This window comes from Bos grunniens, chromosome 12 (assembly GCF_055505025.1).
Source record: "Bos grunniens cultivar Pamir isolate PY7600 chromosome 12, Bosgru_T2T1.0, whole genome shotgun sequence".
Lineage (NCBI taxonomy): Eukaryota > Metazoa > Chordata > Mammalia > Artiodactyla > Bovidae > Bos > Bos grunniens.
The window spans coordinates 84,331,722-84,359,162 of record NC_141176.1 but is presented as its reverse complement, the minus strand read 5'-3'; the positions used below and the strand labels follow the sequence as shown (position 1 = coordinate 84,359,162).

General features: G+C 39.9%; 1 protein-coding gene across 2 annotated transcripts in view; it reads right to left on the bottom strand.

Annotated features, from left to right (window-relative positions):
* Positions 1-27,441, bottom strand: part of ITGBL1 (integrin subunit beta like 1) — a 233,405-nt gene that overhangs the window by 107,358 nt on the left and 98,606 nt on the right. For both annotated transcript variants that reach the window (XM_086330521.1, XM_086330522.1), the window contains exons 3-6: positions 20,651-20,797; positions 14,189-14,311; positions 9,132-9,272; positions 6,434-6,574 (exon numbers count right to left, since the gene is read on the bottom strand). In XM_086330521.1, the coding sequence (XP_086186647.1) occupies positions 6,434-6,574; positions 9,132-9,272; positions 14,189-14,311; positions 20,651-20,797 (552 nt within the window). The remainder of the gene's footprint in view (positions 1-6,433; positions 6,575-9,131; positions 9,273-14,188; positions 14,312-20,650; positions 20,798-27,441) is intronic.

Genomic DNA, 27,441 nt, shown 5'->3' with positions numbered 1-27,441 from the left:
AGGATGCTGGACAAAGTACAGAACATGCTGCCATTTGCGGAAGACGAGCTGACACTTCAACAATAAAACTGAAAAACACAGTTAGATTGAAAGGGGGGAAAAAAAGCTTTCCTCTTGAAAGTTTAAAATAGCTGTGGAAGTTAGAACAAAGCATCCAGTAGGTGAGGAGGCCAGGGAATTCCTAAGTACTCAGGAGAGGGCCACCTACTACTGCAGGTGCTTGGAATTCACGGGCAGTGAGCATCCTGATCCCTTGACACGTGGAATAAAGTCAGAGTCTGTGTGGAAGAAGATGGGGACTGATGGGAGGATACTCTGAAGTTCCATAGTTGGCTTAAGAGCAGCCATTACAGGGACTTCCCTGGTGGTCAGTGGCTAAGACTCCAGGCTCCCAATGCAATGGCCCAGGTTGGATTCCTCGTCAGGGAACTAGATCCCACATGTTGCAACTAAGGATCCTACAGCACGCCACCACGAAGATCCTAGGCATCGCAAATAAGAGCCAGTGAATGCAAATAAATGATAAATTAATAAATCAATAAATCAATAATAAGTAATTTTAAAATAAGTAACCATTTTTTTAAAAAAGAATAGCCATTACTTTCTGTCTTAGGTTCATTCACATGTCAACATTAAAAAAAAAAAATTTCAGTAGCATAAAACAAATTCATGAAGATGGACAGACACTATTAATAGAGATTCTTGAAATTAAAATCTGGTCTAGTTAGTATCTTAAGAAGTCAGATTAATTGTGGGTGCTTTAACAAATGTTAAAAAAATGTACAGATGCACTAGACCTAGAAGAAATCTCTGCAAGTCTTCCCCTTGTTGCCCTCATATCCACTCCCTTCTGTTTTTGTTCTATTTGCCTCGCTGAGTCCTTACTCTCTGTGCTTCTCCCCCTAACGTTATGTGGCTTCACTTTTCTGTCCCTCTGCTATTTGTGAGCATTTCTACAAGTTCTAGAGGAAACGTGGTCCATAAGGTCTTCACCTCTATTTCCTGTGCATTTAATGCAGCATCACGGACCTTCTCAAGGATTACTACTCTGAGTTTATGCGTCACCTCTAGGCATCGCCAACTCCAAACAAAAACGGTATGTGTGATGATCCTTAAGCTTCTGTGTGTGGCCTCAGGCTTGGACCCAGCCCCTGCCTCAGCTGAGCAAAAGGCACTCTCAGAAACAGCTGTGGTCGATTGTGTACACACTGGAAAGAACTGATGGGATGCTGTCATTGCTGCGACTGGCCGGGCTGAAAGGTCTGGCCTCTAACTAGGAAAGGATCAAAGTGGGAGAACACTGCCTAGTTCAGGATGGGCCCTGGCCTCCTCAAATCATCCATGGCTGTGCCCTCTACACTTTGCCACCAGAAGCCAACATCCAGTGAACAAGTTCACGCTGGGGGAAGAAGGGTTATGAAAAAAATGAATGACTTGAGTAAAACGTTCACAGTGAAAGTAATTCCTGAGAGTCAGTGAGTATATGGCAACCAGTTTAAATGAGGAAATAGTGGCATACAGAATGTTTCTGAAGGTTTCATTGTCTGGGGAAAAGTAGGTATACCTAAATCCAATACCCCGATGAATATCACAGAAGAAGCAAATGTAAAAGTAATAGAGAAAAGGCTTGAATGTAACTCTAGTCTAGCAGCGTGAAGAATAGTATTGACAGTGGTAATGCTAACCTAAATGTTGACCAGAGATGAACTTGACGAGTGAAAACATAAACAAAACTATGCTTTCACAGTTGTAAAAGTTATATTATATATTCTTCAATAACTTAAAGTCACATGCAGCCAAAAATAAGTTATGGATTCCATTCTAAAGGAAACTGTACCTTTTTCTACTAAAATTCTTTATGGTATTTCATCAGTGGGTTTAGGAAACCAGTTAGAAATGCAAGGTATCAATACCAGATTCTGAAGCAGGTATTTAGCTTTTCAGAAAAGACAGGAAATCAAAACTTGAAATTGCAATTTCTCTTCTGAGGTTACTAGTTTCTCAATTTTATAGCAATAAAATGAAGATGATGAAAATGCTTGCTTTTGATTTATAAGCTTAGAAATGATAAGATCTATTTATCATGAAAATCCTTTAGACTGTCATAACATACTATATCAGAGTCTTTCAAAAACAAATAGAGAAAAAAGCAAAAGTGAAGAAGTTAGGAGATCCGTGTCCTCCATCTAAATGAGTCACTGGTTCACCTTTCTGGGCTCCATCTCACTTTATCTTTAAAATGAGAGAACTAGAAGAAGTGAATTCTACCACCCTGATCTGAAACATCATGTTTCAATGCTAGTGTGTCAAATCTAGGTGTGTATGTATCCACATATATTTGGCCTTCAGAAGTTCATTTCATTGATTCTAACAAAGATTCTTTTAAACTCTGTAGACAAGGGAATCAACAAAATAGAGATGAAAGATATAGAATGTATTGTTTTATCGCAGATATTAAATACATGGAATGTACATTAGAGAACTGCTTTCAAAGACCTATGAACACTCCTTAGACACACACACACACACACATTCATGACAAGGGGAAAACAACAGTGTCTAATGTTGGCCTGTAAAGAGGATCACAGCCAGAACTGCATCACAGGGTGGGGAGCTGGCAGCAAGAGACATCATCAAAGAGCATCATGGCAACGCTGAGCGTTAGGGGCTTCCCTAATGGCTCGGTGGTGAAGAATCCACCTGCCAGGGCAAGAGACGCGTGTTCGATCCCTGGTCCAGGAAGACCCATAAGCTCTGGAGCAACTAAGCCCGTGCACTGCAACTGCTGAACCTGTGCTCCAGAGCCTGGGAACCACAACTGCTGAAGCCCATGCATCCTAGAGTCCAGAAGCTGCAATTACTGGGGCCGTGCGCCACATCTACTGAAGTCTGAGCGCCCTAGAGCCCGTGCTCCGAAATAAGGGAAGACCTCGCGGTGACAAGCCCACGCACTCAAAGGGAGAGTAGTCCCCGCCCAGCCCGCTCAGCGACAAAGACCCAGCACAGCCAAAAACATTATTTAAAAAAAAAAACTTACTTAAAAAATCAAAACACTGAGCTTTAAAGGCTCTCAAGAAATTATAGAAGAGGTTGCTGACACCAAAGCTTTTTTGTGTGTGTGATCATTGCACTCTTTTGTGTTAAGCTATCTAACCTCAGAAACATCAATCCAGGACATATGTAATTCCATCCATTCCAGAATGCTCTTCTTCCACAGAGGCTATTTCTTTCCTTGAAAATGAACAAAAAATGCTCATGAACTGGAATCTGATATTTACAAGTTGCTTCTCACAAGGAAATATGAAGACCATGGAGAGAAAACATTGGGGGAAATGAATTCAATCTAACTAGCAGTTGTCATTTAATATATTATTTTTCCCTTTCAAGACAATGTAAACTGAATGTATGTAACCATTTCCTTCCATTTCTTCCCTTAACTCTTTGTTAATCCACAAAGACAAGTTTCCTCCCATAATACGGTTCTACCAAATGAGTCTACTTTCCAAACTAAGGGAACTCCAGGCCAAAACTAACCTTATATTTTCATCATTTTGCTAGGCAGGAGCAAGCTGAAAAAGTGGAAAGTCACACTGCAGCATATTTTTTCCTATTTGGGAATTTGGCAAAATGGATCAGATTGGTAAGCAGTCATCAGGAAGAAAGGAGTTATTTCAGAATCAGAAAGTCAGTTCAGGGGAGCAGTTCATAGAACTGGAATAACAGAGCAGCTGATATACTTCAGGATGGCTGGTCATGCCCTTGTCATTTCAGTCACACTCAAAATTTGTCTAGAGTATCCTCTTTGAGGCATGAACATGCGTGTGTATCTTTGTGGGTACATGAGTCATATTTGTATATGGATGAATTCATGTATCAGTGAACAGGAGTGAAAGAAGTGTGAAAGAAGTGATAAATACACTTTAGGAGTGAAAGAACAAATAAATACAACTGATTTATTTGGGAGCAGGGATCATATTTTAAAATTTGTATCATGTCTCCTGTACCCATGATGCATCAGGCACAAAATATTTACATTTAAGTGCATTATTGAATACATGAATGGAAAGAGTGGGAATAAATAAATAAAATTAGAAGGTCAATTAAATGAGCCAACTATAATCCAATGAGAGATTTCTCTTGGACTTAAATAAGCTCAAAACTCTCAGGGTGGCTGGAATGGGAGCTAAAAATAAAGCTTCATTTTATCTGAGTCTTATTCCACTCCAGCCTGGCATAAATCACTAGAGAATATCCACATCCTTGGGGTGGATGTGGATATTCTATCTCCTAACACTAAGGTACTTCCACACTCAATAGTCAATTGCATGGCTCCCTTCTCATGGTGCAACTCTGGGCAATTGGGAAAATTGTGAAGACTAGTAATTTGCTAAGCATTGTATATAGAATTCTAAAGATTTAATAAGCATGAAGAAATACTCCAGACATTGATGCCCACCCCAGATCAAAACAATGTTCAGAGAAGCTTAGTTTTATAAGAATTTTAAGCATTCAAAGGACATCTCTTCCTTACCAAAACAAAGTAAAATTGAAGCATCTTCTGTGCATCATTTGGAGATTAAATGACATGAGCACTTCAGCTAAAGTTGTTTTCAGGTGACATTTAAGGGCGGTGTGAACTTGTCAAGTCGCTAATTTCTTTGAACATTCCCTCTTACACGTAGATGATAATGTATCCCTGTCTGAGTCAGTGCGAACATAAAATGGAATGAGGTGTGTGAACGAACTTGACAGGTATCTCTCAGCGTAGGATCTCTGATAATGAGATTCCTCTTGCTTATATTTCTCATGTTAGGTGTCGGAGGCAGACTGTGGAGAACTGGCCACGTTCAGCTCACTTCAACAAAGGAATAATAAAATCACAATCACAGCCTGATGTCTTATTGTTCAAATCTCAGCCTACGACCCCATCACCTCTGTGAGCCCATTCAGGAAATTCTCCCAAGCCCGAGGGATCATCAGAACAGGGCAATTCTTCTGCAGGGGGAAGCTACAGGAGCCAGCTCCCCTGGGCCAGGCCAGAGAAGTCTTTGCAGTTGCATCATCGTAATTAAAAAGGGTAGCTCTTTTATCTGCCTTTGCTGGCAAACTTTTTCTGGAGACAGAGTTCCCCATCTATTTCCTTACACAAACCAAGCAATCAAGCATGAAGATGTGTCTACGCCTCCTGGATTGTCCCATGTAATAAAATCTATTACTTCATTTTTGTTGAGTGACATTTTTAAAGATAAATCTGACTGCTTATTGTTTTCCTTTGCACTATTAGAAATTCTGGCAGTGTGTTTTTTTTTTTTTTTTTTCCCTTTCATTTAGATTGCTTGTGCTTAGTCGCTCAGTCGTGTCCGACTCTTTGCGACCCCATGGACTGAAGCCCGCCAGGCTCCTCTGTCCATGGGATTCTCCAGGCAAGAATACTGGAGTGGGTTGTCATGCCCTCCTCCAGGGGATCTTCCCAACCCAGGGATCAAACTCAGGTCTCCCATGTTGCAGGCAGATTCTTTACAGACTGAGCCACCAGGGAAGCCCAAGAATACTGGTCTGGGTAGCCTATCCCTTCTCCAGGGGATCTTCCCAATCCAGGAATGGAACCAGGGTCTCCTGCAATGCAGGCGGATTCTTTACCAGCTGAGCTACCAGGGAAGCCCCTTGCATTTAGACTACAGGCTCCTTGTCAAGGATTATCTTTGTCTCCTTCGTTGCTGGAACCAGTGGCCCGGATGCAGCACAGATGCTGGCAAAGAGTAGCTGGTCCACATAGAATTTTTGAATCTACTAATTGATATTCAATTGTAGACTTAATGCAGAACAACTTTTAGTATATAAATTATACCAAAGAAGCAATGCAATAAATTCCTACGAGAACCACATTGTCTTTCGTTTTGTGCTGTGTTAATAACAGTTGCCTTAACGGTACCTCTCCTGTTCATGGTCAGGTCTGCTAGCTTCGTGTTCTCACTGCTAAGTATTAGATACGTGGAGGTAATAGTTCTTTTTGGTGAAAGATTAGACTGCTTTTCAGAGAGTGGGTGTGTTTGCATCTCCAATCTTTGCCCATTGTGGCAAATTCTCTAAAGGGTTTTCGGGTTGATATTAGGAGTCCTATGGGTCTCAAATTCTTCAGAAGGCACATTCAGTTCTTTCACAGTTTCTTGGAGAAGCAGAATAAATCTTGAAAAGAGGGAAATGAACACTTTCTTATTTAAAAACAGGAATTAGGGACCTCCCTGCTGGTCCAATGGTAAAGACTCTGAGTTCCCAGTGCAGGGGGCTCAGGTTCGATCCCTGATCAGGGAAGTAGATCCTATAGGCCACAGCTAAGACCCAACACCATCAAATAAAAGAAATAAATAAATATTTTTTTAAAAGAATAATAATAATAATAAAAAATAAAAACAGGAGTTAGAAAAGCACTTACCAGAACAGAAGTCATCAGAATATCTGTCATAGACAGCCCGGCAGTCCCTCTCGTCACACTCACAGGTGTCCCCATGAATATCCCCCCAGTCTCCAGTGGGGTCCACATCGTGGCAAGAACATTCACCACACACACAAATCCCTAGAGGGGAAAAATAATTTTGTATGGGTCGAATGAAGAAAAATCATGAAAGAAAGCATCTTACACATTGCTCTTTCTTCTGTTGTTCACTTTATATTTGGAAAATATACGTGTTTGGGAATTATGAAACACCATCTAGAGTGGACAGTAGAGATCCTTCATAAACAAAAGTTATTATCCATGCCGATACTTCTGTGGGATTCCAGGATGTGTCAGGAACACCGTGCTGGTAGGACTCAGAGATAATACCAACACAATTAACAAAAAATGTCACCCTTGCTCTCAAGAGGTTTACAATTTATTTGACCAAAAAAAAAGGCTAATAAAAAAACTAGCACGTGAAGCACTAACATTTTGTAAACAAGGACATAAATACTCTAAAAGTTGGGCAAGTGGAAGTCAATGTGAGCAGAAGTAATTAAGGTAGATGGTCTGGATAAGAAGAGAGAAGGGGAAATGTTTTAGGAGGTCTGGAGGTAGAACAATTCAAGGGAGGTCAAGAAAGCAAGAGTGAGCCAAGGAAGGTGGGGATGGACATGGGATCCTCAGCAGGCCTGACCTACTGGAGCAGAAGGAGCATATCCAGAAAGACTGAAAAGCAGGCATGGCTGGGTCAGACGAGCCCAGGCTATAGACGACACTGGCACAGGCGGAGAGCGAGGACTCTGGCTTTTTGGAGATTCATATAGAGAAGTGTTAAGTTGTAAATCATATAATTTTGTGTGAACTATTAATAACCATCTTTAGGGCAATGATCTTTAGATCATTTGTGAAAGGAACAAAGTTAAATCCCTTTCTTACCTCTTACATCAAAGTCAATTCCAGCTAAAGATTTAAGGATATAAAACCATAAAATGTAAAATAAAATTCATTTTTATTCAAAAACGTCAAAGCAAATTATTTAAAGAAAAAAAATAAAAGAATTAACGACATAAAAATCTAAAATTCTGGCTGAGGGCAAGATACCAAAAACGAACTAAAAGATAAAAACAGCTGAAACACGTAGTCATATGTATTTAAAAGACAAAGCTACTTTCACAAACATAAGCAATTCTTATGAATGAATTATCCAAGGACAAATATGCCTACAGAAAAATAGACAAAGGACACTAATTGGAAGTTTTGTCGAGAGAAATAATGACGATAGATAAATGTAAAAAATGCTTACCACTCAACCTGTAACGATTAAGGGTTAAGAGAACTTTAAACAACAGCGAGTTAGAATTATTTCAGACATCAGACAGACAGAAATGAAAAAGAAGATTGTTTTAGGATCAAGAGTTTGTGCAGGTGCAGAGTATAAAATGCACAACTTTCCAGATGGCAGTTTCCCAACATAGACTCTTTAGATGTATGTTACGTATAACAGCTCACTTCAATTCACGTATGTAGAGGCAAGGAAAAGAACTGAAAAGCACATGTATAGGAACATTAAATATGGTGGTATCATGTCATTGAAAAACCACTGGTGATTTAAATGTCCATCAATAGGGCATTCGTGAAGCAATGGTTCCTACATAGCTTATATAATAAATGAAAATATAAGTGAGTGAGTATGATAAATAATCAGACCTGCTCTGCATAAATTAAAGAGAGGACTTTTCCTTATAATTTTTGTCCCAAGTTCAGGCCTTTTGCTTCCCTTTCTCTATGTACAGAAATTGGGCATATTTTACTTTTCTGTGTCAACCTTTAAAAAGATAAAACTGGTAGTGTGTTTAGGCTTTCCATGTAAGCATTACCTATTAAAATGTGTCATTCATTTATAGAAATGCAAAAAAATAATTTTCCAGCTTTCTAGATTTTAACTTTTTTATAGAAGGAAACTGACTACTTACTGATAACTTCAAGTAGTCAGAAAAGCCCAACATGGCTATTTATCTACCAGGACAGCTGACAAAGGGAAAAAGAACACGTATTTTCAAGAATTTTCTTCCAAGTGTTTAATACTAGTTGATTTGATATCAACACTTAGTTAACTCACTTTAAATTACACAATAGCAATACTAATATATTTTTTAAATTCCTGCCTAAGGTCAATCTCAATTTCACATGGCTATATTTTATTCACTATCATATTTTTATTATTGTGTATCAAAGTTAAATGACTCCATATCAATTCAGTATTGTAACCAAGCCTTTGACTGACTTAATTAAGACAAGTTTTTTCTGGAATACCCTCTGAATAATGAGATGGTCACGCTGTAGCTGGTTCTGTTAGTCAAGAGACATTTAACAGAAGTATCTACCAGAATCGCCTTTTCGCTCTACCATGTCATTTCTGGAGGGCTGCCAAAGAAATTACAGGCCCTGAGTTAACTATTTGTTCAGTGAAGCTGCAAGTATGACAGCAACTTTCTTATCTTTCTGCCTTCTGCCCAGTAAAAAAAAAATAAGAAAGGGACGCTTGTTGGTATGGGAAATGTTGATTTACATCAAAGTCAAACCCTATAAAAGATGACTTCCACATGGAAGGAAATACACAGGAAAGGTGAAGTAATAATTAAAGAGCTTTGTTTTTTCCCCAATTACGTGGTAATGAATATGAAAGACACACCTCTGTTGCTGCAGACTTTGCCATCTGGAGATGTACATCTTCGCTTGCTCTCCCAGGGGGTGATGTCACACTGGAATTCGCATTTATCTCCATGCCAACCAGCCTGGCAGTAACAGTTTCCACAGTAACACTTTCCGTGGCCTTTACCCAAAATGAATTTTACACAGTGAGGAAAAAAAGCAGCTTTCAAAAGCAGAATTAACTTTCTACCTCTTGGTGATCACTTCTGCCTTTGGAAATAATCAACCTGCTCCATGGTTCTTGCTTAAAATAATCAAATTATATAGCACGCCACCGAAACATCATAGGTGTGCCCACATCTACATCATCACACACATAAAGCAAGTCAAGGTGTCCTCTGATTTGTCCTAGCCAGATGGCTGAGGAAAATGACAGAGTGTTCAAGAAACTGCATGAAAGACAGAGAAAGTCTACCAGGCCTCCAGTCACAAATATGTACATCAAACTCAAATGTATATAAGCATTCACTCTGAGAGCATTTCTTGAGTCATTTGAAATTAACCATGAGAAACCAATGGTGCATACTTCCTTGGATGCACAGTATTAATGACTGAGCCATTTCTTTAGCCAGAGGAAACATTTCATCTTTTCATTCAACAGTATCCAACAAGCTATTGTGTTTTACCATGTGGCAGAGGGTTTCAGCTAAATCAACTTTTAGTAGTACTTAAACTACTAACTACAAATAAAACAGCATGGACCCTTGGTATTAAAGTCAAATCCCCTTCCTATCTGTCAAGAGAATACAAGTGCTGGGTAAGGGCAGCCCATCATTTTGTCTCCAACTGCCCCCACACCACTGCAGCTCCCATTGCTCCATAAACTATTACTCTGCTTGTTTGTACTTATGTCCATGCAATCTGTAATGATGTCACCTCATCACTTTCTGTGCCCATGTCCAGCAACCCTACAAATTCCCAAAAGATGACAAGTCTTTTTTGCCCCAAATCTCCTTGTATATCCTCTTTTTTTCTGTAGTTATGTCAACAACCATGAACGTGTGTTCTTGCACCTATGATGAAAAACAGCACCATTTTCGTTTTTAGTCTATTCTTTCTGCTGTACATGAATTTATGCTTTATCAGTCTATGGCTAAAGTCTTTGCTCTTGCCTCTCTCTTCTCCATCAGCCATCATCCCAGAGCCTCCATGGGAAACTAATAGCAAGGCTATTTTTCTTTCCAAACACATTCTGGCATTTCTGGCCAACAGCAGGAATGTCAGTAGGGCCGGGTACACACACATATGAAGGGGAAAATACGATAAAATATGCTGGTCTCATGCTATTTTTGCCTCTCAGATGAGACTTCCTTCATGTAGATATGTATCAGAGAGACAGAGAGAGCCAGAGATGAAGAGAAAGTGCTAGAGTGAAATATAGAGAAAAAGACAAGGACCCAGTGTATAATGTCATGTTTTCTGTCTAAATGAGCTGCAATTGGAGTATCTACAGAAAATCTCTTCTTAAGCTGGAGATGGGGCTTCCCTAGTGGCTCAGATGGTAAAGAAGCCAGCTGCAATGCAGGAGACCTGGGTTCGATCCCTGGGTTAGGAAGATCCCCTGGAAAAGGGAATGGCTACCCACTCCAGTATTCTTGCCTGGAGAATCCCATAGACAGAGGAGCCTGGCAGGCTACAGTCCATGAGGTCGCAAAGAGTAGGACACGATTGAGTGACTAAGCACATAAGCTAATAGACAAGGATCATTTCTACAGCAAATTTTAACTTTTTCACTTAAGCTGACATAAAGACCATCAAATGATTTCATCAGTAGTAAAATATAAAAGCTATACATTTTATTCATGGACTTAAAACTATCTCTATATGTATGCACACAAAAATATCATGAGCCAGTGTTATATCACAAGCCTCAGGAACCTGAGGGTTACACTGAAAGAAAACAAGACAATTGCTTACTAAAAGCTTTTCCTAGGAGTCAGTTTTTTTTTTTTTTTTTTTTAAAGGCTTGATTAACTTCTTAAAGTAGAATTTCCTTTAAGTAGATTATACTTAAAGTAGTATAATCTCAGAAATCTTCAAAGTTTATTTCCTCTGTCATTATAAGAAATTTATGTAACATGCAGCAGTTCGTTAATCTCATGTAAGGCTTACCATGAGATTAATAAATGATCATAAATCTTCATTCCTCACACCCAAATTCTTTGTATGCTTATAAAATTCAGTACTGATAAGGTTATACTAAAAAATCATTGAGATAGAGGTGAACAGGATTATTAGAATAAATCATGTAAAGCTATACCATATGCAGATATGGAAAATTAAGCAGATATCTTCATAATTCAAGTGAAAGTACTGTAATAAGACATAGTTGGATAACCGAGATAAAATATAAGCCTTAGGACAATACACAGCCCAGGCAATGAACATCATTCTTGGCTTTGTGCAAACTGATGGAGTAAGAAAATCTCTTTTTGAATTGCTTCCCTATTGGGCTGTAGAATCACCTCTCAACAGACTGTTTTCATGTGAATGATACATGGAAAAATCTAGAATCCTACACAGTGCCATCGCCAGAGAATTTTACGGGAATGTTGGTTATCTGTGGTCAGAGAGTTTGCACCATGAAATTGCTTTAGCCTCAAACCAACAGCAATAATGAGTGGAAAGGTTGAGCATTAAACATTTCCTGTTCTTTCCAGGTCAATGTTTATATTTACACACGCAAATAGACTTTGCTTTGGCAGTGTGTATCAGAAAACACTGGCTCCACACATGTTCCCTTCCTGTTTTTTGATCTGTGATAACTGCAAATGAAATACCAGGAAGACAAACACATCACATGTGTGGGTAGCTTTATCTAATTTCTAATCATTTTGGAACAAGCCCTTTAGCAGAACTGTCTGAGCAGCATCGAGCTTCGGTCACTGGGAGGAAAAAATGAAGGTTCTTCTCTTTTTGTTTTATCTTGGTTGGTGGAGCAGCTAGGACACCAGAGAGAGAGCTCCGAGCTGACCTAAAACAAGAGCATCTGGATGACCGCAGGAATTGAAGCCTCAATTTGTTTTGTAAACAAAGCAGCAGCTTAGTGACACTTGATGGCCTTCCGGTTCCTCCCCACCCCGCTGGCTCCTGATCCTTTCAGGGCAAATACTCCTCTGAAATCACCCATTTGGTATGCAGGATAGGATTCTGTGGACAGAGTCTCTTCAGATTTCAATGAAAGAATTAATTACTTATGGATAGAGAGATTAGGCCAGAGGTAAGCAGGTTAAAATGTTTCATAACAGCAGAGAAGAGTGTTCCCAAACTGAAGTGATTCTCACTGCTGTTTACTTTCCTGCCCTGTGCCAGTCTTGGTTGAAACCCTGGGCACAGAGTTGCAGAGAGGGAAGCAGAAGAGAAGGGAACTATTAATACAGTACAAGTGGTAAGAAGGGCTTTCCTTGTGGAGCTCCAAACTCCAGGGCAGGTCTCTATGGGGAGCAATCAATAGCACAGTCTTTGGCATCAGACAGTACGTGTGTATGGATAGTCACTCAGTCGTGTCCAACTCTTTGCAACCCTTTGGGCTGTAGCCTTCCAGGCTCCTCTGTCCATGGGATTTTTCAGGCAAGAATACTGGAATGGGTTGCCATTTTCTGCTCTAGGGGATCTTCCTGACCCAGGGATCAAACCTGCATCTTCTGCATTGAGGCAGGTTCTTTACCCACTGAGCCATCAGGGAAGCCAGGCATGAGATAGACAGGAGTCTAAATTCCATTTAACCCTGGCAAGTCATTTCGGATCCTGGTAAGTTACCTATTGAATAAGAAGTACTCATTGCAGCTCTTGACATTAGCAAGCCTGCAATAATTGATACAACAGAAAAATGGATTGAGTAATGGTTGTCCATAGAAACAATCATGAAAAAAGTTATCTAAGTGTGTGGGGAGGGATAGATTCCAGGCTAATAATCCAATTGGTCTTCAATGTCCCCAATAGCACATGAGAGTATTTACAGGGTTATGGTTCAAAATGGGAAAGAAAATGAAATTAAAACATGCAATAGAGAGACTGGGAGAAAAGAGGCAAAATAAAAGCTGAGCAAAGAAGATAGAGTCCAACTAGGACTACTTCAGAACCAGGCAACTGGCCTGTTGCCATAATGATCGGGCTCTTCTCTGGGAACAATGTGATTCTGCATTTAAAAAGTACTAGAAAACAACAACAAAATTCTGTAAAGCAATTATCCTTCAATTAAAAAATAATAAAAAATTAAAGAGAAAAACTCAAAAAATACTAGTCTGCTCTAAGTATCATATGATATCACTTGTAAGTGGAATCTAAAAAAATGATACAAATGAATTTATTTACAAAACAGAAATAGATGCACAGACATAGAAAACACACACTGTTACCAAAGGGGATACCAGGGTTAGGGGTAAATTAGGATAAATTTGGAGTTTAGGATTAACAGATACACACTACTCTATATAAAATAAACAACAAGGACCTACTGCATAAGACAGGAAACTATATTCAATATCTTATAATAACCTATAATGGAAAAGAATCTGAAAAAGAATATATATATATGCACAAATATATCATCTGAATCACTATGCTGTACGCTTAAAACTAACACAACACTGTAAATAATACTTCAATAAAATGGTTACAAAATAAAAAGTATAAACAATTTTTCACTGGAAAAGACCCTGATGCCTGGAAAGATTCAAGGCAGGAGGAGAAGGGGATGACAGAGGATGAGATGGTTGGATGGCATCACCGACTCAATGGACATGAGTTTGAGCAAACTCCAGGAGATGGTGAAGGACAGGGAAGCCTGGCATGCTGCAGTCCATGGGGTTGCAAAGAGTCAGACACAACTGAGTGACTGAACGACAACAACAAAGGTTTATTAATCTGCTCTGAATGCCTTAGTCTATATCTCCTTATATGAAGTATTTTCCAAATAAACATAGGTTCAGCTTAAATGAGTAAACCCAGTATATAAACTCATAGAGATAGAAGTTCAATGAAACAGGTGACAAAATCAAGTACTTATGTTGTTTTTTGCAAAGTTAATATACATACCTCCACATATTTCTTCTGTTTCATCATCTATGCATTCTCTGTCATCACACTCACAAAATTTACCATAGACAAGTCCATTTCCATCTGAATTATCACATTTACACCTGCCACAGTGACATGTACCTAAACCATTAAAACAAAGCAAAAATTATTTGTTAAATGCATATAAATTATAATTAATGAATTTTAACCTCTCTTTCATGGGTAAAGACAATTCCAATCAATTTTATGTTCCAATTAGGTTTTACTGGGTATGATGAGATGGATAATGACATTCTTTTTTTGAGATTATTGTAGCCCATTAGTTACATTTTATAGCACACAGCTATTATGATTGACCTCTAATAGTTTCATGAATGTAAATCTGAACTCCCCAAGAGCAGAGTTACATTATAAATGTCCATCCAATCAATGCATGAATGAATATCTTCTGATTACACCTGGGTCTGAGTGAACTAAAGCAGAAAATGCTAAGCTTTGTGAGAAAAGTAACCTTGCTTATCTTCCTCACCAGCTATTTATTCAATGCTTTGTGCAATATTTGAGCTTATTATTTATATAATAAATATTTGTGGCTTCATTATCAAATTTAAATAAATGAAAAACTCAAATGTTCCTAAAAACTTCATATCTGTAGTGTTAAAGTGATACCCATGTCCCTGTGACAAAGGGCCCAGAGTGGGTTTTTCTTATGCATGGAGTCCTAGAACCTCACCAGACTCTCAGGGCAGCTCAGAGTGAAACAGAGGCACCACAGCCATCTGGTCTACTGCTCTCCACATACCCTGTCAAGTGTAAAAGGATTTGACTACAACCCCTGAGAGTGAGTTCACTGACAATAAAACAGCATTCAAAAGATACTGAGAAGTAGATTGTCCATTTGAGTAGCTTCCTTTTTAATGCTTATTTTTTAATCTTTAATTGATCATCACATCCATCACCACAGAGTAACTGAGACTTTGGCATTCGCTAGATCTCATCCTAGACTCTGGAAATGCAACAGGTGATCAATTCAGCCATAACCTCCTCTTAAAGTTTTATATGAGTAAAAACCAAAGTGATAAAATAAATGGAGAAGTGCACAATGTTGCAGAAACACACAGTAAAGGGATTTATCTGAGACCTGGTGGTCAAAGAGGAATGGCTGGGGAATGGGGAATGGCTCTTAAACTGAGAACTGAAAGCCAAGAAAAAATAACAGCAAAGAGAAGTGAGATGGTGAAGAAGCCCACTTCCAGCAAGAGACAAAAGCAAAAGCTCTGCAGTAAAAGAGGAAATAAGAGGGGGAAAAATAGCTGGTGTATAGTGGAAAATAAAGCGGAGGGTGTCATGAAAGGAAAAAAAGGCAACTAATGGTGAAGTTTATGGAAATCTAAAAGGCTGAGCACTGAAGAATTGATGCTTTCAAACTGTGGTACTGGAGAAGACTCTTGAGAGTCCCCTGGACTGCAAGGAGATCAAATCAGTCAATCCTAAAGGAAATCAACTCTGAGTGTTCATTGGAAGGACTGATACTGAAGCTCCAATACTTTGGCCACCTGATGGGAAGAGCCGACTCATTGGAAAAGACCCTGATGCAGGAAAGACTGAAAGCAAAAGGAGAAGGGGGTGGCAGAGGATGAGATGGTTAGATACTATCACCAACTCAATGGACATGAATTTGAGCCAACTCCAGGAGATAGTGAAGGACAGGGGAGCCTAGTCTGCTGCAGTCCATGGGGTTGCAAGGAGTCAGACACGATTTAGCAACTGAACAACAACAAAGAGGTCACATTAAAGATTTCCAACTTTCATCCAAGAATAATGAGAAGCCACTGAAATATTTCAACAAGGGAGTCATGTGATCAGACATTTATTTCCACCAGGTTATTCTGGTTGTCACATGGTGAATGCATTGAAATGAGGCAAAGTGGATTTGAAGGAATGTTGGTTCATTAGTCTGCAGGAAAGAAGATAGAGGCTGACCCACGTTATGGTCATGAGTTTAGAAAAAAGGAAATACACATGGGGATATTTTCAGGAGAAAGAAAAGATGACTCAGTGACTGGTTTTGAGAGGTAAAGGATGGAAAAGAACTAAAGATATTGAAATTTGAATTGAGCTACTGAATATTGGAAATCCTCTATGTGTTGACCAGACAGAGTATGGATTTAGGACTAAGGAAGCTCTGAAGCTAAAGCCAGGTCTTAATCCCCTCTAGCTGTACACTTTTGAGGTCATTGTTTTTTATCTCTAACTCTCAAATTCCTTATCTGCAAATAATGTCTACTTCATAGAGCTACTCTGAAGAACAAGTGATAAATATATCACCCTGTCATCTTTCTAAAAACTCTATTGTATCTAGCACATTATAGACTTCCAGAAAATGCTGGGTTCTTTGTCTTCTCCCATTAAGACTTCAAGTACATTAGTCATATTCCCAAATATTTTCTCCAGACACATTTTATATTTATGGATCCCACTGTTTCCTGATTTCCAACCCTCTGTGTGATTCTGTTACACGGGTCACTTCTTTCTCTCACAGTCACAAATAAATGGTGATTTCACAGAACCTGAGCTTGTTATTTTTCTTCCTTGAGAATGCCTGTGTGAATTTTACTTTTATTACATTTCATTTTCTTGTTTTTTTTTTTTCCCCTGGAAACTATTTTGATTTATAAAAGTTCATTTTGAATCTATGCTACGATTCATGGGATTGCCTCATCTCTTTTTTTCCCCCTAATTATCACCCATCTTTTTCATTTTCACATTTATTCATGTTGTCTTTCAACCAGTCACATCTCTATTCATTACATTTTCTCGTTGCTTATTATATCACTGGTGAAGTTGTAGGTGCTATAGGAGATAATAAGAGGAATAAAATTAAAACCAAGTAAATTATAGATCAAGAAGAATGTGCTGGATGATTGATACTTAGTACACAATGGAGATATGAAACCAGATGCCACAAAGGCATTTGCAACACATTTGTGACAAAAGCTATAAAGATAGCATGAACCTCAGGCTGGCTCTGTGAAGGAGGAAAGGCACAGCAAAGAAGTAAGTTTTGAGTTGGCACTTGGTATACAGATAGAATTTCAAGAAAAGGAGATGGAGAAAAGCCTTGTGATGCTGAAGACAGAGTCTGAGCTAACGAATAAGGATGAAGAATTAAACAACAGTGAAGACTCTGACTTGAGTTTGGAGAAAAGTGTCTGCTGCAGGCAGAAAGTACGGGATCCAGAATATTGGTCAAGGATTTTAGAATGTATCTGTTGGAATACCAGGAGCACTTCCCGGTTAGGGAGAGAGGTGTACCATCATGAGGATTATGACGCCATCATTGTTTTCAGGGAAGATGAGAAGGCATAGTCTCTGCTCTGAATTCTACAACTCCTCCCTGACGTCCCCCACAGGCTGGCTCCCTGCAATCCACACATCTGAACCATCCCTGGGTGACGCGGGAAGTTTACAACAGTTCAGAGCCTTCCTGTCTTACTCATCAAGTGGAATTCACAACTGAGGCTCCAAGAAACAGCATATGGAAGCCCCGGCAGACGCGCCAGACTCGCGCGTTCATGCTGTGTCAAACCGTGGCTCTTTCTTGGTTGCCAATTAGCTCAGTCTCTAGAACTGGTCTTCTGTCTCCTGCTGGATTATTTTAGTTCTGACTTTTCGTTCTGCCTAATATAGCTGGCTCTTTCTAGGATGACTCCCTGTCTTGAACACCGGCCTATATCCTTGATGCGATGGTGCAGGAGACTCGCTTTGCTCTGACTCAGCTCTGCAGACTATGCCTGGCCATTCTGTGCCCCTCTGAAGCCACCTTCTGGGACTCCTTTGGTCCCCAGCTCCATCTCCCTCTCCCCCTGCCCTTCGGTCTTCTTCTCCACTCCATACAGCTCCTCTTCGCTTTCTGCTCCAAGCTGCTTCCTGAAAACCACACTGCTGTATGAAGGGGAAAGATCAGTAATAACAACTCAGTTGTTGCTGTTGTCTGTTGCTAAGTCGTATCCAACTCTTAGCAACATCTTCAGTTCAGTTCAGTCACTCAGTCGTGTCCAACTCTTTGCAACCCCAATGGACTGTAGCACACCATAGACTGCAGCACACCAGGCTCTTCTGTTCTTCACTATTTCCCAGCATTTACTCAAATTCAAGTCCATTGAGTCAGTGATGCCATCCAACCATCTCATCCTCTGCTGCTCCCTTTTCCTTTTGCCTTCAACCTTTCCCAGCATCGGGGTCTTTTCCAATGAGTTAGCTCTTCCCATCAGGTGGCCAAAGTATTAGAGCTTCAGCTTCAGCATCAGTCCTTCCAATGAATAGTCAGGGTTTATTTCCTCTACGATTGACTTGTGTGATCTCCTTGTTGTCCAAGGGACTCAGACTAACACAACTTGTGGGCAGTGGGCCTGAACTAGGCTGGGAGAAGTAGGCATTAAAGAAAGACATGTGAGGACAAGATCCCCAAAGTAAACTTGAAAGGCTAAGAAACTGAGAGGAGAGTAAAAAAGATTGTGTTGTCTGTGAAAATTGTCTAAAGACACATTAAAGGAGTCTGAAGATTTATGACAACCAGACGTAACACTGCCCCTAGACTGGAACAGAGGTGGGGGCGATGCTATAAAAGGCATTGTTGGCAAAGCTGGAATAGGCACAGTAGATTACATAAAAATACTACATCCATGTTAAAAAATAGAGGTAAAAATATCTTAGAAATGCATCTTATACCTTATCCTACGTGTTTCATCATCTACTAAAACAATTCTGTAAATTTCCTCCTTTTGGACGTGTTGAGATGATGATGTAGTGAATCACACGTTTAGATTCCATGATAGTTATACATTTTAAAGTATTAAATAGCTAAATAATTCTTAGTTAAAAGACACAGTTAAACTAATTCTTAGGTGGTTAAAACATATTATTAAATTTTTAATAATTATTAAATGTATTATTATTATTAAAAAGAAAGAAAAACTGGATTTGAAAATCAATCAATCCAAAAATAGACTACAAAGAAACAGAACTGAAATCGATTTCAAAACTTATTACTGAAAGAAGTTTAGAAAGCATGAAGTTGAGAGAGAGGGAGAGTGTATGTGCGTGTGTGTGTGTGTGCACGTATGTGTTTGGAGGGTGGGTATTGTGAACCAGAAGTAAAAAGATTTTACTAAGAAGAAAGAAAAGAAGGAAGTGCTGGAGAGAAGCCAGGAGAGTGACAGTTAACATCTGACTGTCAGGACTTCCATCATGGTTCCAGGTTGCACCAGTCACAACTTGCCTTGGAAATAGCCCCGATTACTACTAACAAAATAGCCTACTGCTCTGAATCTTCACAGAGCAATTCCTCTCAAAGGCTGTGGAAAGGTCCCAGCTCTGATTGTAAAAGGAGTCCCCCAACCACAGGAACTTCAGGAGGGCAGGTATTCACGTGTCATCAAACCCTGGCCTGGAGCACACAAAGCAAAAACTCATACCCCCAGATCTACTTAACAAGGGGTGCCCAACCTCCAGGATCTAATGTCTGATGATCTGAGATGGAGCTGATGTAATAATAATAGAAATAAAATGCACAATAAATGCAATGCCCTTGAATCATCCCTAAACCATCCATCCCACTCTCAGTCCTTGGAAAAATTTTTCCATAAAACTGGTACATGGTGACAAAAAGATTAGGGACCACTGTGCTGAAGAACTACCCAGAGAACTTTAAAAACCCACTACAGTTCATATCAGACACCAAAGCAATGAAATCAGAGCCTTCAGTGAGGACAGGAGCATTCCCAGTTTCAACCGGGGTTGAGAATATAAACTGACTTTGAGCTTCTGTGTGCTCAACTGTCAAAAGAATATTTAAGTATAGTAATATTGGCTAAACACCATTAAAACCCAAACCATAGTTGTTGCATTTTATATGATTTGGGTAATTAATTTTAACAGCTCCTCTGTACATTTCTAAGAAAATAATTTTAAATGAAATCTACAAGATAGAAAAATATTTCAGTTAAATAAAACTCTTGCTGTCACTATCTTCTTCAATGGGTTTCACATCCAGGGCACCTGAAACCTCCGTCAAATTTGAAAAGTTTAATTCTATATGATGGTAACATATGAATTCAAAGCCCCCTTGATCTGTAACAGAGAACAATTAATTCAGTTCATACAAATCCTTTTTAAGAGAATTAATCCAGCATTTGAAAACATGGCTCACAGTTGACATAAAATGCTGTCAGGGGTTTTTATTCCAGAAAATATCCTGCTTGAAGGAGGCATGTGGAACAGCTGGAGAGCATCAGACTTGCCAGTCTCAGCAAGATGACATTTTCCCCAATTGATTTATCTGAATTTCATTTCAAAAAAAAAATACACTCAAAAGCAGTCTCACTCCGAGGTTCAACATTTCTCAATGCCTACATATTTCCATTAAGAACCTAACTTTGATTATTTCATTTGAGGATGCTCTGGGGACAGAATTCTTACCTGCATTAGAGCAGATGATGTCTTGAGAATTCTTGCACATTTGGTTACTCTTTTTCTTGGTCAGGTCACAGTTGGTTGGGTACTGGCAAGCGTCACCAAACCATCCTTCATCACATTTGCATCTGCCACAGTCACACTTACCGTGGCCTGAGAATTTAACAACATCCAGTTAGACTTAGATTGTTCTCCAAAGAATCTTAAGACTGATGCTGGCTCAGGAATGAACCATAATAAATTCAAACACAAGTATATGGCAGCAGCTGGCGGGGTGGGGGGGGCACTATTTATACTCCATACAATGGACTATGTGGGCTTTATTTCCAAAATCAACTTTGATAACTCATGCTAAAAACATTAACTCATAGAGACATTAGGCTAGATAATTAACCAGAGGTCTAAAAAACACATGATCAGAAAATTTAGCACTAAAAAAGTCCACCAGGCACTTGCACATTTAAGACACCAAAACCCAATAAAAATTGTTTCCATTTAGCTGCATTTTATAACACATAAGATCACAAACTCTAAGTAAGGAATCTTAGATAAAATTCTACTAAACATTGGCCTTATGTTTATTTGAATTTCATATGCAATAAATTGTATAGATATATTAAATATATATCTCTATATATTTATAATTTTCCCACTTTGGGATAAGATTAACATGAAAAATAAGTATACATTTTGTTTCCTGATGGGAAAATTTGGTTCAGGAGTCAAAAGGATAAGAGTCATAGCCATCCACCTTCACAAAAGTTTCTCAACCTTTCATTTTCTCAAATCAACATTTTGCTGTTTTTATTTTTGCAGTCATTAATTTTATCAAGTCTTGTTTGAAGAAGCCAGCTAATGTCTTCATTGATTGCATATTAGACAGAAGTGCAAAACACATACAATCCTTGGTCTTTGTCCTCAAGGGATTTACAAACTGCAAAGTCAAGGCTAATATGCAAAGAGGATTGTGTTATGTTCAGCCAGAACCATTTGTTGTATGTTGTATGAAGTTGAAGGATGTAGTCTACAACCTACAGAAGAGGAGAAAGATTTTCTGGACTTCTTTGACCTTTAACTGGGCTTTGAAAGGTGAGCAGAGTTTGAATGGGTTGCAGGGAGAATGAAGAAGAAGGTGCTAGTCACTCAGTCTTGTCCGACTCTTTGTGACCCCATGGACTGTAGCCCACCAGGCTCCTCTGCCCATGGAATTCTTCAGGCAAGAATGCTGAAGTGGGTTGCCATTTCCTTCTCCAGGGGATCTTCCTGACCCAGGGATCGAACCCTGGTCTCCTGCACTGCAGGCAGACTCTTTACCATCTGAGCCACCAGGGAGAGAGTATTCGTATATTATTCAAGATGACAATGCCATGTCTTAGTGCCTATTTCAGGCACTATGAATTTCTCATAGGCCACAATGAAGCGGAATCATTGATCTGGGGCCAACAGTCATTCGAGGTGGAGGCCAAAATCCACACGATGAGGTCCAGATGGTCGGTCCGAGTGGATGGCTCAAAGGCATGCCACGCGGGCATGTCGGGCAGAGCCTGGGTCTCTGATCGGCTCTGACTTTAAAACTCCTCTGCATGTGGCCCAGTCCACATAAGGGTTTCTATTCCTGTTGCATTTTTTGAATTAATTATTCTGTTTCACAAACAACAACACCTTGCCTGCACCCTAATTGCAATTCATTTTATCCAGAGCATGTTACTTTGTCAAACTGATCGTATCATCTTGCATCCCTGTCTGGTCCTACACGATCCTGTCAATCTCAGCCAGCTTGGTATCACTGACAATCATAAGTGATCTCTCCTGCCAATCAGTCTATTTATGAACGTATTGAGCCAAATTCTTAAAGTGGCTAAACCTCTTTTGGTGAATTAAGAATATCGGTCACTGTAATGATTCTTTAATAATATTAGTGTATTAGGTTAAACAATGTGAAATAGCCACTTTTAAAATAAATTTATTTATTTTTAATTGACAGATAAATGCTTTACAATATTGTGTTGCTTTCTGCCGTATACCAACATGGATCAGTCATAGGTAAACATACATCCCCTCTCTCTAGAATCTCCCTCTCACCCCATCCCACCCCTCTAGGTTGTCACAGAGCAACAGGTTTGAGCTCCCTGTGTCATAGAGCAAAGAAACAGCCACTTCTATAAGTTAAATGCCAGCTATTTCTTATGGTTCATCCCAATAACGAAAGCCTAATATCAACTATGAAGAAAATAAGAATGATTTAGGAGACAAGGAAGTATCTAGAAAAAGAATACATCTCTTATATTGGATGGAAGATCTTAAACTCCAAACTAAGGTATATATGACAGAGGTGGGTAATGGTTTGTGGGTCAAAGGTTACAGACTTTTTAAAATGGAGATTTGGAAAAATAGAGGAAAAATAAGCACAATGTACAGATGATACTAAAAGGCTCATTCATCTCACAATGACTCCATAAAGCATCAGCAGAAGCTATATTTTAGGTGCTTATACCCCAGAGTTATTAGTACATGGAGGTGCAGTTTCAGAAACTTGTTCCATAAAAGGCTCTATGATAAAATAAACATGGAAAGAGACATGCTGTATTCTTCTCTTAGCGAGTCATGATATATACCAGCACACTGAAGCCCACCAGCAGTCCTTTCAAGAAAAAGCTATTTAACTTTATTTAGAATACACAATTTTTTTTATTAGGAGGCCCCTTTTCCTCACATCTTATGTTAACATCTTAGGCACACGCTGCCAGGTAATGTGTTTTCAGCTTTTCCTTAAGCATCTGACTGCAGGCAAAGATGACAGCCAAGGTAGGATAGGGTCATCTGCTTTTATTTTTTATCTAAACTTCATGCCCGGTAGGGTCTTCTTGATTCCCTTTCCTCCATTTAGGAAAGCACATGGGAGTAGACTTTTTTTTACTGTCAAAAATTACCAAGGAATAGCCTATATAACTTTATCAGGAGATAAGTACACAATGTTTTTAGAAAGAAAAGAATCTTTAAATAAGTCCTACTCTTTGAAAGGGAAAGTGTCACTCAGTCATGTCTGACTCTTTCCGACCCCTTGGACTGTAGCTCAGTAGGCTCTCTGTCCCTGGAGTTCTCCAGGCAAGAATACTGGAGTGGGTAACCATTTCCTTCTCCGGGGGATCTTCCCGACCCAGGAATCAAACCTGGGTCTCCTGTGTTGCAGGCAGATTCTTCACCGTCTGAGCCACCAGGGAAGATCCTCTTTACCCAAGGTTACAAAGAACTTTGGCCAACCTCAGGGAATGAGGCTGCTGTATTATTGAAGCAAGGTCATCGCCACTGTAGTGTCAACAACGTGGCTTTGCCGAACATCCCGTTTGGCAAAACACTTTATCCACTGTGTACTATTTTGCTGCAGCTGTCATCCAAAGTACCATAAACTGAAAGGCTTAAAACAACAAAAATTTCCTCACTCCCCGCTCTAGTGCCCCCAAACTGACATCAAGATGCCAACGGTCTGAATCCTTCTAGAGGATCTGCCAGAGACATGCTCCCATTCCTGTCTCCCATCTACTGGTGGCTGCCTGCCGTCCTGGTGCTCCTTGTCTGAGCAAGCTTTCCTTGCTCTGCTTCTGTCTTCGTGTGGTTTTTCCTCTGTGTGTCTGTGTCTTCAAATCTTTCTCCTTATAAGTGCACAGGTCACTGGATTTAGAGTCCCTCAGACTTCTGGAGGACCACATCTTAATTACATCTTCAAAGACTGTCTTCCCAAATGTCACATTCAAGGCACCGGATGGAGGGATTTCACCCATCCTTTAGTGGGGCATAATTTAATCCTCAAGAGCTGCAAGTAATAGATCCTGATTACCCTCTTTCCTACTTAGATGGAATATTTAAAAGCAGAGACATCACTTTGCCAGTAAAGGTCCATAAAGTTAAAGCTATGGTTTCTGTAATAGTCACATAAGGTTGTGAGAGTTGGACCATAAAGAAGGCTGAGTGCAGAAGAGTTTATCTTTCAAACCGTGGTGCTGGAGAAGACTCTTGAGAGTCCCTTGGACTGCAAGGAGATCAAACCATAAATCCTAACAGAAATTAGCCCTGAATATTCATTGGAAGGACTGGTGCTGAAGCTGAAGCTCCAATAGTTTGACCACCTGATGCAAAGAACTGACTCACTGGAAAAGACCCTGATACTGGGAAAGATATTCACACATAAGATGTGGTCTTTTTATTCCCTCTTAGATATGAAAATAAATGGCTAGAGCCGAGAGCAGCTCCCCCGTCCCCATTTCTGTGCTACACTAGGAGGGCCTGAGAATTCCCACCGACCGCCTGGCCCAGGTCCACATGCGCTTCCACAGCTCTGCTAGCCCCTCTTCTCCCCCACTCCTCCCACAGTCGAGGTCCCTGATCACCCCCAGTCCCAGGACATCTGCACCACCCCAGACTGGGCGGAAAGCCACAGCAGGCTCTGGAAGCCAGGTGAAGATCTTTGTGAAAGCAGGGCCAGGTCCCAGTCTCCTTGGGCTAGGGGGGCAGCGGTGGAATGGACTACTACTCAGCCATGAGAAAGAAGGTGATCCTGGCATTTGGAACAACATGAAGGGACCTGAGGGCAAAATGCAAAGTGAAATAAGTCAGACGGAGAAAGAGAAATAGTGCATAATTTCACTTACACATGGAACCTGAAAATAACGAGCCAAGCAAACAAACAAGCCAAAAACCAAACTCATAAAAAAAGAGGTTTGTACTTAACGGGGCGGGGACAGAGAATTGGATGAAGGTGGCCAAAAGGTACAGACTTCCAGTTGTATGATGAATAAGCACCAGTGTGTCACATACAACACGATGACCATAGTTAATATACACTGGGCTTCCCTGGTGGCTCAGATGGTAAAGAATCTGCCTCCAGTGCAGGAGACCCAGGTTCAATCCCTGGGTTGTGAAGATCCCCTGGAGAAGGGAACGGAAACCCCCTCCAGTATTCTTGCCTAGAGAATCCCCATGGACAGAGGAGCCTGGCGGCTACAGTCCACGGGGTTGCAAAGAGTCGGACACGACTGAGTGACTAAGCGTGCGCACACACACACACGCAATGAAGCAGTGGTCCTCAACCTTTCTGGCACTAGGTACCAATTTTGTGGAAGACAATTTTTCCACTGACCAGGGCAGGGAGTGTTTTCAGGATAATTCAAGATTATTACATTTATTGTGCACTTTATTTCTATTATTATTACATCAGGTCAACTTAAGATTATCAAGCATTAAATTCTGGAGGTTGGGGACCCTGAAGTACAGTATATTCAAAAGTTAAGGAAGTCAATCCTAAGAGTTCTCATGACAAAGAGAAAACAACATTCTCTTCTTTCTTTGTATTTCTATGAGATGACAGATGTTAACCAAAGTTATTGCGGCTATTATTTATATGTAAATTATTATGCTGCACACCTTAAGCTTACATAATGCCATGTCAACTGTATCTTAATAAAGCTGGAAATAAATCTTGATTATTAATTACTACCCCATCATTACCACTGAAAATAATTTTTCATCTATAGGAGGATAGATGTTAAAAAATTATTGTCTATGCATGTCAGATACACTGTTAAAGCCACACAGTAACCTTGAAATAGACGGTTTTAATCTGAGAACTCAGTTGGCCCCACAAATCTAACTTCTTGTTGCTTAGTTGCCAAGTTGTGTCTGACTCTTTGCAACCTCATGGACCATAGCCCACTAGGTTCCTCTGTCCATGGGATTTCCCAGGCAAGAATACTGGAGTAGGTTGCAATTTCCTTCTCCAGGAGATCTTCTCAACCCAGGGATCGACCCCTCATCTCCTGCATTGGCAGGCAGACTCTTTATACTGAGCCACCTGGGAAGCCCATAGATCTACTTGCTTTGGTCAAAAAGGTAAACTTCCAAGACCAGCATTGTATCCTAATGTCCAATGGATTCAAACAAGCTCATTTAATAATGGACACACTCAATTTTTCTCCTGTTCTTTCTAAGCCACTATAGTTCTCCCAGCCTCTCTAGGTATGAGAAACAAAAGAACAATGTCACATCTAAATTCTAAGAAGAGGACCCCTTGGCTAATTTTACAATTATTTCATGGTTTTTAATAGAAATGACTATTTTCAAGACAGGGGCACCAGTCCCTCCCTGTTTCTTTATTTTAAAAAAAGACTTCTTAGATAGTTACTTCCCACTTCTATGTGAAGGATGGAAGGATTCTGTGCAGAAGGGAATTTTGGCCCAGAAATGGAAATATCTGCTCTCTGGTCTTGCCTGGACACTAATCCACATGTGACCTGGATCAGGAAAGTGGAAAAGAGGAGAGGAAAGGAAAACTAATAAGTATTGGTTGCCGGGTAGAGTGATAAGTACTCTATGCAGGCAAGTCTCTTTGGCTTCCATAAAGAGCCAGTGAGATAGATTTTGTTTCCTTGTTTTACAAATAAGAGGAACAAAGTATAATTAGCTCACTTAGCTGAAAAGTTGTGTTTTTCCTATTACAATCAACATTGTCCATTTAGATGCAATGCGGTAAACATGAGAGGTCAAACCAGTCAATCCTAAAGGAAATCAACTCTGATTACTCATTGGAAGGACCGGTGCTGAAGCTGAAATGCCAAGACTTTGACCACCTGATGCGAAGAACTGACTCATTGTAAAAGACTCTGATGCTGGGGAAGACTGAGGGCAAGAGGAGAAGGGGGCTCAGAGGATGAGGTGGTTGCATGGCAACACTGACTCACTGGACAGGAGTTTGAGCAAACTCAGGGAGATAGTGAAGGACAGGGAAGCCTGGCGTGCTGCAGTTC